We start from the raw sequence: 13,990 nt of genomic DNA on the forward strand, positions 1-13,990 counted from the left end.
TATACCAGCCTTCTAACCTACTCCAAGATCTAGCTAACCATCCCTCCCACATAATCCATTCATAATAGAGATTATCTGCCTCAAAAGGAGGACGAAAAATATTCCAGCAGTGAGCTTACACATTAAACTGGTTGAGGTCTACCTATCACTGAGGCTACACCTGGCCAAAGACCACCTGAAAGCTCTATACCTGGCCCAATTGTGGGTGGGTGGGAAGCACAGTCAACAGATTAGATGCTTCATGATTCAGGCTATATAATCTAATGTATGGGAAGCTATGGATTTCATTAAACAAAGCATTAAGAGCTTTCTAATATTTGTTTTAACTTACTGATCTAATCTACTTTGGTACTCCTGGAACATTTTTTATTTAACGCAAAAACCAATTTATTCTGTTTAAATATAAAAACTGTTAATTAGCACTTGCAAACTTCATATCTGTTCATGTAGATTCTTAATTTTTAGAAAAGAAAATGTTCAAAATTTTCAGGACCTTTCTGTGGAATTCTATTTTTTTTCATTTTTACCTCAATTTTATCGCATAGCATAAGAAATTAAAATCAGGAGAAACTAAACTATGGAAGCTACATGCATAATTAGTCTTCACTGGCCCACTACACCCCAGTCGCTAACCATTCCTTTTCATCTATTCCTTTCTATCTCATGTACATGCCTAATCAGACCTTACATTTCTGCTATTAAACTCAACTTTTCCATGTCATAGCAAATCTATATTCTACTGTGGATAAAAAGGCTTCTCCTGAATTTATCTCTGAATTGATTAGACTACTGAAAAGACCACTGTTTCTGTTGCCTGTATCAATAAAAATTGCGTTCTTTGTTTCAGAAAGAATGTGCAAACATCCTGAGATGTCAAACATAGAAAGAAATTTTAAACAATGATGAAGTTGTAAAGATTTTAACAGCTATGCTCCAGAGAACTTCTTTGGCAAGGACTCTCCACCCCTCACTGATGACCTCTTCTCCAGTCTTCAACACTCCTCCTCTTCCTGGACACCCCACTCTAATCTTCTGCCTACTCAGGATCTTTTCATTGCTAACTGCCAACAGGACATCAACCATCTCGACTTCAAAACTCCTCTCCCAAATTCCAACCTCACCATCAAAACCCGCAGTTAAGGGGGGGTGCTGTAGTAGTCTGACATGCTAACCTCTACCTTGTTGAGGCCCAGGCACTCTCAGACATCTTTGCTTACTTACCCCTCAAACAGGACCCCACTAAGGAGCACCAGGCCAATGTCTCCCACGCCATCACTGACCTTATTAGTTCTGGGGATCTCCCATCCACTGCCACACACCTCATAATCCACACACACCCTGCACTTCCCCTTTCCACCTCCTACCCAAGATCCACAAACCTGCCTCTCCAGGTAGACTCATTGTTTCTGCTTGTTCCTGTCCCATTGAACTTGTATCTACATATCCTGACTCTATTTTATTCCCCCCTAGTTCAGTCCCTTCTTACCTACATCCATGACTTCACACACTCTGGACCTATTCAATGATTTCAAGCTCCTGCCCCCCCCTCCCCCCCTCCCCCCCTCCCCATATCATCTTATTTTCACTATGGATGTCCAGTCCCTACACGCCTCTATTCCCCATCAGAAAGGCCTCAAAGGTCTCCATTTCTTTCTCTACACTAAACCCAACCAGTTCTCCTCCTCCTCCTCCTGCTGTCATCACGCTTAGTAACTTCTCCTCTGGCTCCTCCCAGTTTCTTCAAACAAAAGGTGCAGCCATGGGCACTTGCTTGGGTCCCAGTTATGACTGCCTGTTTGTCATCCCCCACTTTTCCCATGCTACATCAACGACTTCAATGCTGCTGCTTTCTGTACAAATGCTGAGCTCGTTGACCTCATCAACATACCTCAAATTTACCTGGCCCATTTCCGACACCTTCCTCTCCTTTCTCAATCTCTCTGTCTCCATCTCTGGAGACATCTTATCTACTGATGTCCACTGTAAATGTACGGACTTTCACAGCTACCTGGACTATACCCCTTCCTACCTGTGACTTATGAAAATGCCATCTCCTTCTCTCAATTCCTCCATCTCTGCCACATCTGCTCTCAGGATTAGGCTATTCCTTCCAGAACGAAGGATGTCCAACTTCATCAAAGAAAGGGGCTTCCCCTCCTCCACGATTAACGCTTCCCTCAAACTCATCTCTTCCATTATGCGCACGTCTGAGTTCACCCCATCCTCCCATCACCTTACCAGGGATAGGGTTCCTCTTGCCACATACGACCCCTCCAGCCTCCACACCCAGCACATAATTCTCTGCAACTTCCACCATCTCCAACGGGATCCTACCTCAATGTATACCAATCCCTTTCCCCAACTTTCTGCTTTCCGAAGGGAGCACTCCCTACACGACTCCCTTGTCCATTCGGCCCTTTCTCCCACTAATCTCCCTCTTGGCACATCCTTGCAAGCAGAACAAGTGGTATACCTACCCCTACACCTCCTCTTTCACTACCATTCAGGGCCCCAAACAGTCCTTCCAGGTGAGGTGACACTTCACCTGTGAGTCTGTTGGGATCATATACTGTGTCCGGTGCAGCCTCCTGTATATCGATGAGACCCAACATAGAGTGGGTGACCGGTTTGCTAAGCACCTATGCTTTGTCCACCAGAAAAAGCAGGATCTCCCAGTGGCCACCCATTTTAATTCCATTTCTCATTCACATTCCGATGTCAATCCATAGCCTCCTCTACTGTCGCAATGAGGCCAGTCAGCTTGAAGGAGCAACACTTTATATTCAGTCTGGGTAGCCTCCAACCTGATGGCATGAACATCAATGTCTTGAACTTTCGATAATGCCCACCCTCCCACCATTCCCCATCCCCTTTTCCTTTCCTCACCTCATCTCCTTGCTTACCCATCGCCTCCCTCCGGTGCTCCTCCCCTTTTTCTTTCTTCCATGGCCTACTGTTCTCTCCTATTAGATTCCCCCTTCTCCAGCCCTGTATTTCTTTCACCGATCTACTTCCCAGCTCTTTGCTTGACCCCTCCCCTTCCATTTCACCTATTACCTTGTGTTTCTTCCTCCCTTTGCCCCAACTTTTAACTCTAACTCATTTTTTTTCCTCCAGTCCTGCTGAAGGGTCTAGGCCTGAAACATCAACTGTACTTTTTTTCCATAGATGCTGCCTGGCCTGCTGAATTCCTCCAGCATTTTGTGTGTGTTTCTTTTTTCACTCATTGTTCTACCCTCAGGAGGCATAGTTCCTTTCGTATGCAGTTCACTTTCTATGAACATCACTTCCTGCACTATGTTTTTTTACATCATTTCCTGCGAGGGTTAATTTGGATTTCATTTTCTAGTACATGGCGGAAAGACATCTATCTCCATCCCCTCTTTATTTGCCCTTGAAACAGCTGTTAATATTCTGTAAATATATATTAGATACATTACAAAGGAAGTATTATGTTTATCACTTATCATTATTAATATATTGTTGCACTACAAATTTACTCTTGTTTACACGGCATAGCTATGGAGTGTTACGTGTGTGTAATATAGTATTAGTACATTCAAGCACATGGCAATTCTGTATTGAGTTCAATATGTACTTAACTTACTACAGTTTCACAAGTAAGATCTCATTAAAAACCCCTAACGAAAGCTGCAGGCTCGGGTGATTTTTGAGAAGCTGTTTAATTCACTGCACAGCTTTGCATATCCACCTTGTAAGGGCAGTCGTCTCATTGTAGCATGTTAAAACATTACGTAATTAATTCCATAATCAAGTAAGAAACAGCTAGCTATTATGCAAAAATGAATACAATCAAGCCAAAATATGAAAGGAAAAATCATGCTTTACAAATTTCAAAGTTCGAAGTTCAAAGTAAATTTAAAGTCAAAGTGCATATACATCACTATATACTACCCTGAGATCCATTTAATAGTCAACTCTTCGATTTTGCTGACATTGAATGAGAGGTTCAACCACTCAACCAGATTCTCAGTCTCCCTCCTTCCTACACACTGATTCATCACCACCTTTGATTTGGCCCACAACACTGATGTTATCTGCAAACTTAACTGTGGCATTGGAGCTGTGCTTAGCCACACGGTCATAAGTGCAAATAAAGCAGAGCAGTGGGCGAAGCACAAACTCTTGTGGGTGCCCCTATGTTGACAGTGATTGTGGGGAAGATATTATTACCAAACTGAACTGACTTGGGTTTACAAGTGAAGAAATTGAGGATCCAGTTGCACAAGGAAGTATTGAGGCCTTGATCTTGGAGCTTATTTATTAGTTTTGAGGGAATGGTAGTATTAAACGCAGACCTGCATGAAGATCATCTTCACTGTCCAGATGTTACATAGTTAAGTGGAGAGCCAATTAAATGTCAACTGATGATGATATGTTGTGACAGTTGGCAAACTGGAGTGAAACCATGTTGTTCCTCAGGCAGGAATCAACATGCTTTATCACCAACCTCTCAAAGCACTTCATCACAGTGGATGCAAGCACTACTAGTCATAGAGGCAGGTTACTACGTTCTTCTTGAGCACTGGTTAAATTGAAGCCTGCCTGAAGTAGGGGGGATACCTCAGATGGCCAAAGTGAGAGTTCAAACATCAAAGGTGCAAACGGACTTAGGAGTCCACATGCAAGACTCCCAGAAGATTAATTTACAGGTTGAGTCTGTGGTAAAGAAGGCAAATGCAATGTTGGCATTTATTTCAAGGGGAATAGAATAAAACAGCAAGATTATGCTGAGGCTTTATAAGACACTAGTCAGGCCACACTTTGAGTGTTGTCAACAGTTTTGGGCCCCTCATCTCAAAAAGGTTGTTTTGTCATTGGAGAGAGTCCAGAGGAGGCTCACGAGGATGATTCTGGGAATGAATGGGTTACATGAGGAGCATTTGGCATCTTTAGGCCTGTACTCACTGGAATTTAGAAGAATGCATGGTCATCTAATTGAAACCTACCGAATTAAGATAGGAATTAGATAAAGTGGATGTGGAGAGGATGTTTCCTCTTATGGGGGTATCCAGAACTAGAGGGCATGGCCTTAAAATTGAGGAGCAACCTTTCAGAACAGAAATATGGAGAAATTTATTTAATCAAAGAGTGGTGCATCTGTGGAATGCTCTGCCATAGACTGTGGTGGAGGCCAAGTCCATGGGTATATTTAAAGCAGAAGTTGATAAGGTTCCTCATTAGTCAGGGCATCAAAAGATATGATGAGAGGGCAGGTGTATGGGATTGGATGGGATCCAGGATCAGCCATGATGAAATAGCTGAGTAAATTCAATGGGCTGAATGGCCTTATTCTGCTCCTATGTCTTATGGTACCACATTTCCTGTCCTCCTATCACTGGGGACCTAGAATTCTGGAGCCAATGAAGATCAGAAAGTTCTGTCAGAGCTCCAGCAAACTCAGCCCTTGCCAATCACGGTGGCCAGGGATACAATTCATCTCCAAACTTCATTATCTCCATCATGAATTCTTCATGGTGAATACAATCATAATCTTTCCAATGCAACTTCCTCAAATCATTATGTTAAATGACCTAACATTTATTACACATACAAACATTTAAATCTTATAGTGAATGCATTTTCTATTACAGCACTTACCTTTTTTATTTCCCAAAGGGAGATTTGTGTTAAGAAGAGAAGCAAAGGAGCTTTGCTTGGATAATTGAGCCTTGGCAGCAAGTGCATTGTTCCAGAGGGCTTTAATGAGCATTGATGCCAAGTATAGGGTCTGCGAACAAGAGCAAAACTTGAATATTTAATTTTCAACAGAAGATATTATAGAAACTAAATACACAAGCCAAAGAACCACAGAGGTGCATCAACTCTTGACTAAACAAAAAAATGGATTCAATTTTAACGGAACATTCAAAACTGGATGCTAGGTCAATTTGGTTCAGCAAAATACTCCAAAACTCATAAAGAGATTAAAACAAATGAATACTCTTCCCACTTTTACAATACATTCAATTATTGTTGAATGAGTTTGGAAGTAAAGAATCAATAAATTTTCTTTACAGCTTTATTAGATGCTTCACCATTATGCTATGAACTGACACGCAAATTCACATTTGCCATTCAAGTCACACTGTCCCAGAATGGCACAAAAACCAAATCCTTGGCTTTCGTTCATCTTCTCATTTTCTGATGGAAAATAACAAACCTTCCAATGAACAACAAATCATTTTCACTTACTGACAATATAAAGTTGGGGAAAACAGTTTAGAAAATCTGACCTGATAACCTGAATTCACATTTTTTCAAGTACAAAATGACACCTTCCAATTCATTCAGCAATAATAAATATGTACAAACCGTTTAATGTAAAACCCAACAATTCAAAACTCCTTCATTTTATTTCCACACCTTGGGAGTACAAAAAGAAAAGATTATTCCACCTCACTCTGAAGTTGTTGTTCACTCACAAAAAGATACATCCATGCTATGGAATCTTCACACGTCTGTTCTAATAGGCACATGGGTAATTAATTCACATCCCAGAGACAAAACAACAGGAGCTTGAGTCATTTAACAAATGCTTAATAGACATCAAATCCATGCTGTAATGATCCTGACACCCAATATTATTTTGATGAAATATAAATTTCAAAACATTTCATCTTATTCTGATTCCTGGAAAATCACCAGTCCTTTTTTTTTCCTGTTTACTTCGATGATACGATGCCCCACAGCAGGCATCCTTTTTTTAACCTAAGAATAACTACTTATCATGCTTTTGACTGCAAATTTCTACATCACTATTCATTTTGTAATATCCACCAATCACATCAACTTTACTACTCTTGGTTTTCAGAAGTAACATTCCTTTCTTTCATCACCTATTCCCACACCTACATCCAAAACACTGAACATTTTAATGATGGGAAACCACTAATTACATAAAGAAAATGTATTAATATACCCACTCAGAAACAGGGCATTCAGAAAAAACGTCTACATTTAATTGCTTAGCATCACTTTCTTCAATTTATTTTCATCTAATCTTAGCAACAATATTTTCTATTTCTTTTTAATCTCTTGTGCATATAAAGTTTCTCCCTAAGTACGAGGGGTGATTGATAAGTTTGTGGCTTAAGGTAGAAGGAGTCAGTTTTAGAAAACCTAGCACATTTATTTTTCAACATAGTCCGCTCCTACATTTACACACTTAGTCCAGCAGTTGTGGAGCATACAGATCCCTTCTTTGTAGAAGTCGGCGTCTTGGACCTCCAGAAAGTGGTCCACAGCAGGAGTGATTGATAAGTTTGTGGCCTACAGTAGAAGAAGATGAGTTATACAGCTCTCGTTACACGCACATGCAATTCAACTCTTTGAGTGATTATGCAGAAAGTTTGAAGTTAATAACTCATCTCCTTCTACCTTAGGCCAAAAACTTATCAATCACCCCTATTGTGGATCACTTCTACAAAGAAGGGATCCGTATGCTCCACGACCGCTGGACTAAGTGTGTAAATGTAGGAGGGGCCTACATTAAAAAATAAATGTGCTAGGTTTTCTAAAATTGACTCCTTCTAACCTAGGCCACGAACTTATCAATCACCCCTCATAGAAGTAGGTTCTTGTGATACAAATCCTTCCTGTTATAGTGTGCTCCATGTTCTAACTAAACCTGCAGGTAAAGAGGTTTATCTTAAATTTATTTCATATTCAAGGCAGTCTTGTATTTATGACCCTGAGTTTTGGACCTCCGCAAAATTAGCAATGCTCTCACTAAGGCTACTTTTTCCAAACACATTCATTGCCATAAACTAACAACCCCATGTTAAGCCTCATCCTTTTTTCTCAAAGAGAACCCTAATCTGTATAAATGTTTTTGATAACACACTCTTACATTGTAAAAGATCTTGTTTTACTCATTTTGGAACTGTTGACTAAAGGATAAATATTAAACAGGAAACCAATAGAGCTCCATAATTCCTCAAACAGAGCTATGGGGATATAGCAAACACACTCCCCCTCCTTTGCTGCGTCAAGTGAAAGAAATGAAAGAGATCAATTACTATTATATAAAGTAGAAGACAGAATTATACAGATATCTTACTTGTTCTGTGTGGACACTTGGGTGAAGAGCAGAAACTAGATTAAGAAGGTGACGGAGAGGTACAGGATCCAAGTGCTTAATTAGAGAAGGGAACAAATCATGGATGTATCGACTACAGTGCTTCAACTGTGGGTTAAGAGGGAGAAATAAAAAAATAAGTATGACTTTAAATGTTACTAAGTTGATATTTAATTAAACTATTTAATTTTACCTGATTAAACTATCAATGAAGAAATCAAAATGTTATTTCTGAGAGGAAAAAAATCAATTTAAAAAAAGGATAATTTTCAATTACAATGAAATATAAAGCTTCAATCTGATGATTATGTGAGGCCATCTTTCAAAATTTGGGGCAAGTTTTAAATGTCCAACATAAAATACTGACCAAAAATTCCAAGAAACGTTCAACCCCCTCCCTCAAAAAATCAATACCACTAAACTAAACCTAACAATCAAGCCAATAATCTAAAATAAAAGTGGAAAAGTAGTTCTGAATATCTTTGTAACTTAGTTGACATAGTAAAATTAGGAACATTTAATCAATTAATATTTCTAAGATCATTTCCTCCATTGTTACGAAAATTTGTATGTATGAAATCTCAATAAAGAACCTAAAACTAGGAGCAGTCTTTAGTGATGAGAAAGTTTAGACCACTCAAAGTTAACTAAGTATCTTCCTACGTAGAAATTTTAAAAAACAGATATTTAATGAAAATATGAAAATCCAAAAAGAGAAGGTCCTTCTAGAGGTCATAAAATAGTTACAGATTTCCAAGGGTACATCCTGCCACTGTCCATAAGGAGTCTGTATGTTCTCCCTGTACCACATGGGTTTCCTCTCACAGTCCAAAGATGTACTAGTTGGTAGGTTAATTGGTCATAGTAAGTGTCCTGGGATTGGGCCTTGGTTAAATCGGGGGTTTCTGGGCAGCACTGTTCGAAGGCCAGAAGGGCCTATTCCATGAGATAGAATAAATAGATATACCAATAAGTGATTCACTAACTTGTAATAATTAACTTAACGCGCATACATGCGCACTGAAAAGTCTTTCCCTCAATTACGATTACCAAATTAATATCAATTTATAATGAAACAATAATTTCAAGCAATTTCTCATCTATTTCAAGTTATCAAGTGGCCCTGCCCAATATTAATACAAGAACTATTAGCTGGATGAACTGATTTCCTTCAGAATTTATAAACAGAAAATACCCACAGTCATTTCAGGCTTTGGAAAGAGCAATTATATGATGGCATTTACATTACACATTACTTAGTAAGTATAGAGCAACAAAAATTTGTTATTACAAATCAAATAATACCTGTGCTGCTGCCCAAATACAGTCTATATGTTGTGTGCTAAGTCTTCCTTCAGCAGCTAGAAAGTTCAGGATAACTTGGCATTGTTTGATGATCTGCAACCCAATAATGAAAAGTATGACTAAAAGAAATGTCAGTCTTTGTAAGCTTGCTGGTGGTTTGTGGAGTGGCATATGGAGAGTCATATGGAGAGGAAGGGTGGGATAGGAAGAGGCACAGGAAAAAACAAACAACATTCTGGACAAACCTCAATGTGCAAATTTGGTCCAAAGATATGTTCAACAACATTATTATGAATTAGCCAGTCTGCGAGCTCTTTTGCAATTGACCTATGCAACAATGGAAAAGGATATACATTAACACACAGGTACACAAATATTTTATGCTCCATTTCCCAGTGTCGTAACAATTCAAAGTCACGACAATATCTTTCTTCAAACATATGCAGTCGATTTTACATGAGACAAGTTTCCAAAGAAAGTTATAATCATTACTTACGTTTCAGTATCTGACACCAAAGATTCATTATTACAGACATCATTGAATGTATGAAGTTGATTCTGTTGGAGAAAGAAAAGATGGAAAACTGATTTATTCTATATTCACTCTCATTTGATTTGTTTTGAAAAAAACTTTTGAAAAATGAAAGATTATAGATTAGTGTTGCTGAGTAAAATGAAAATCTGCAAAATATTAAGTTCAAGACATGAAGTGGCCTATTAAATACTACAGCATGTCAATCCGCATTAAATCATCATCTGTTGTAAATACAAGTGAGTTCCTCTATCTCAAACAAGACAGAATGCTTGAGGAACTCACTATCTATGGAGAGGAATAAATAGTAACACAATAGCAATAAATGGCAATAGTAGACAACATAGTAATACTTATTGATGTTCAAAACAAATGAAAAAGGATCTCAATTTAGAAAAGAATAAAACTTCTGTTTCAGTGGTGCTTAAATTATTCATAAAGATACCAGAGGAAAGAGAGGAAGCAGTGAATGCACAAACTAATACAATTCTTAACCATCTTACTTTCAAACAATAAAATGGAATGCAAGTGAAAAATCAAAAAATAAATTCAGAAGACCAAAGGAAATAATGAATTTAATCCAACGTCTCATTGGAACCAAGTTATTCCACAGACAGGGTGGTGTTAAGCAATACTTTCAAGGAAGTTTGAAGTGACTGATACTTCAGCAGAAAGAAAACTCTGCTGTAAAATAAGACAGCACACTAGACCTTTGCTACAAAACTAACATAGTGAATTCTAGTTAATTAGTCCATAGGCTAATCGCCCTTATTTGCAAAATTCTTAATGAACAAACATTAATCGAGAAAATAGCTGGGAATCCTTTCATTTATTTGGGACACAATGCTGCTTAAGTGGGACAGTTGACTGTTGCCAAACAGTTTCTAACTAGCGTCAGCTATACAGTGCTTAGAGCAATCAGTTTTAAAATAGCGTCAAATGTGTATGTTTGTATTCAAAAAGCAGTGATCTTTGTCACTGATAGCCGGCAAGGAAGAAGCAGTAGCACAATTCAGAACTCTTTTGCTCACTGCGCTTTTGAACATTCAGGCTTAGAGATGCCAAAAACGGCTGGGAGTGATAATGAAATGATTTTGCTACTTCTATAAGTTGGAACCAGCTAGCATTTCAAGGTATCAATAATCATCTTGAATGTTACAATAAAAATTAAGATTTGAAGGATGCAACTGTTGAAAGCATTGAATGAAGGCAATCCATTATCTTCACCAGGTGGCTGCGCTAACTTTGCTCACCTACAGTCCATCAAAAGAACATGGTAGTGTGTTGGTTGTCTGTCATATCGGACGATGACAGTGAACCTTGTGCAGGAGAGATTTTAAAGTGGAAAGGCCGTTTCACTGGGACAGTTTAACTCTCTCGACCTCGGAAGTCTGGGTCCAGTGGTACAAGTAGTCACCACAAACTGGAAACTTCTTTGGTTGCAGTGGATAATCATGATTTTTTTTTATATATGTGCTTTATCAAGCCTTTCACTCTACATGAAGCATTGCAAAATCATCTTCTTGGCCATTGGATCTCACTGTTGATCTCATCTTTCCCTATTTCAGCAGGGTATAAAGCCTACCAGCTACACTCACCTGGTTTAGCCCACCTATTGAAGCAGTGTTCCATGACGTGACCGCTGTGGCGTGCAAACAGCTCCTTAGAGCCATAGGTGAGAGCCGAGTGTCTGCTGGAACCAAATGTGAACAAGCTGGCCCAGAATGGACACATAATCAATTCCCTTCACCAGAGGTGCGACCCCTTCCTAGATACCCCATACATGGCAGAACGCACCAGATGAAATGCTCCATCGATAAGTATCAGAAACTAATACAGTTTTATAGTACTGTGGTAACATTTGTAGTGCTCTAATTTGTTCTGTATTTCAGCAGTCCCCAACCACCGGGCCACAAGGAAACGATATGATTTGGCGATAAGAGTCAGCTGCACCTTTCCTCATTCCCTGTCACGTGCACTGTTGACCCTGAACGCACGCGAGGACATTACCCGCGCGTCATCCATGTCAGCGCGGGAAGGAGATCAACTCCTTGAGCTTGCAAATGACGGCAAGCTGAGAAGTATGTTTGATATAACATCTCTGCTGGCATTCCGGATCAAAGTCGAGGCTAAATATCCTGAGATAGCCACGAAAGCACTGAAAATGTTGCTTCCATTTCCAACATATTTCTGCAATGACTGCAACGAAAACTAAATTGCGGAATAGACTGGACATAAGGAACCCCCTTCGAGTATCGCTGTCTCCCATCACCCCTCGATAGGACCTTCTTGTTGTAGGAAAACAAACCCAGGGCTCCCACTGATTCAGCAATATTGGTGTGTTGCAATGATTTTATATGTTCATACAGGGAAAATATGCGCTGTGTGTTTAATATCCAAACGTTACTTAAAATGTTAAGATGCTATTGACTTATATAACCATATAACAATTACAGCACGGAAACAGGCGATCTCGGCCCTTCTAGTCCCTGCCGAACGCTACTCTCACCTCGTTCCACTGACCTGCACTCAGCCCATAACCCTCCATTCCTTTCCTGTCCATATACCTATCCAGTTTTTCTTTAAATGATAATATCGAACCTGCCTCTAGCACTTCTACTGGAAGTTCATTCAACACTTACTTCAAGCTCCCCTGTCTTCCCCTGATGATTGACTTATCACTATATTCATGCGAGGAAAATATGCGCTGTGTGTTTAATATTAAATGGCTTAGATAAACCCTTTTAGAAACGAAATTGAGTGTATTAGCCACTTATCACCTATATTCCGGTCGTGATTAACACTCCCCCTACCCCCGAACAGAATCGCCAAAAGCGATTTGTAGAGAGAAAAAAAAATCGATGCATACACACATGCGCAAGTCACACATGCAAGGCTTCATGGTCATTGTAGTCTTTTCGGGGTAAACACAACGTATTTGACTGCTACTCTTGTCCGTTGGCAACCCTACTCCCCCCCCACCCCCCGGTCTGCCGGTCCGCAGTGCAAAAAAGGTTGGGGACCCCTGCTGTATTTCATTTAAATACACAATTTGTTACTTAGTTAAATGGTAGTTTGTCTTTTTTTATACGTTTTTAATTATTTCCATGAAACTTTGGCTAATTGGGGCAGCTGCTTAACTGAGCCATAACATACTTGTTCCAATGTGTCCCAATTAACTGGAATCCACTGTGTATCAGCTTAACTTGTAAATTAGTTTTAAATTAAGCTGTAAGTACATGTTCCACAATAAAATTCCTAATGAATGCCAAAGTGGAATAGAAAAATCTTGTTTACATTCTGGCTTTAAAAAGCTGTTTAATTATATTAAATATCTACATAACTGGATTTTGCCAAGAAATGTGGTAGATTTTTCTACATTCAAGAACAACTTATTCTTCTGAAGTTCACAATTCCACTAAATTACAACTTTTTAACCTGGCATTTAAACATTAACTTTCAAAGTATGAAGTAACGAGTTAAATAATACTCAATCATTAACATCCATGACGATATTCTCATTCATCCGTAAGAGAACAAGTGCATGAAATATAGGGGCAAGGGACAATACACTGCTTGGAAAATCATAAAAAAAAAAGAGATGAGGAGCAAATTATGCCAAATCACCAAAAGAAATAAAGCCACAAAGAAACATGAGATCATCTGAAAAGAATTGGAAAAGGAGAGAAGCTATGTTAAATCTGAATACAATCTTGATATGACTACAATGATGTAATATTCACTGTTGTGGACACTACATTCGAAAAACAATTCAATAAACTTGGGAGGAAGCTTGAAAGGACCATTGATTCTAAACAGTTAGGATGAAGTATGCAAACAGAAGATGTTTACAAAATGGTACTTGCACAAAGTTAACACGCAGGTACAGCTCGTAACCCAGAAGGGAAACTTTATTCTGTCCTTTATTGCAAGAGGATTAAAGTACAAGGTTAAAGATGTTTTGGTGCAGTTACATGGAGTCTTGTTGAGACATCACTTGGATACTGAGTACATGCTTAATCTCTCTGCTGAAGGAAGGATAATGCTTACAA

The 13,990-nt window shown here is 39.0% G+C and overlaps 1 protein-coding gene across 10 annotated transcripts in view; it reads right to left on the minus strand.

The window, feature by feature from the left end:
* usp34 (ubiquitin specific peptidase 34) overlaps positions 1-13,990 on the minus strand; it is a 298,533-nt gene that overhangs the window by 206,581 nt on the left and 77,962 nt on the right. For all 10 annotated transcript variants that reach the window (XM_072265297.1, XM_072265294.1, XM_072265289.1 and 7 more), the window contains exons 8-12: positions 9,903-9,964; positions 9,652-9,733; positions 9,407-9,499; positions 8,084-8,209; positions 5,623-5,752 (exon numbers count right to left, since the gene is read on the minus strand). In XM_072265297.1, coding sequence (XP_072121398.1) covers positions 5,623-5,752; positions 8,084-8,209; positions 9,407-9,499; positions 9,652-9,733; positions 9,903-9,964 — 493 coding nt within the window. The remainder of the gene's footprint in view (positions 1-5,622; positions 5,753-8,083; positions 8,210-9,406; positions 9,500-9,651; positions 9,734-9,902; positions 9,965-13,990) is intronic.

The sequence above is a fragment of the Mobula birostris genome, chromosome 8 (assembly GCF_030028105.1).
Source record: "Mobula birostris isolate sMobBir1 chromosome 8, sMobBir1.hap1, whole genome shotgun sequence".
NCBI classification, from domain to species: Eukaryota; Metazoa; Chordata; class Chondrichthyes; order Myliobatiformes; family Myliobatidae; genus Mobula; species Mobula birostris.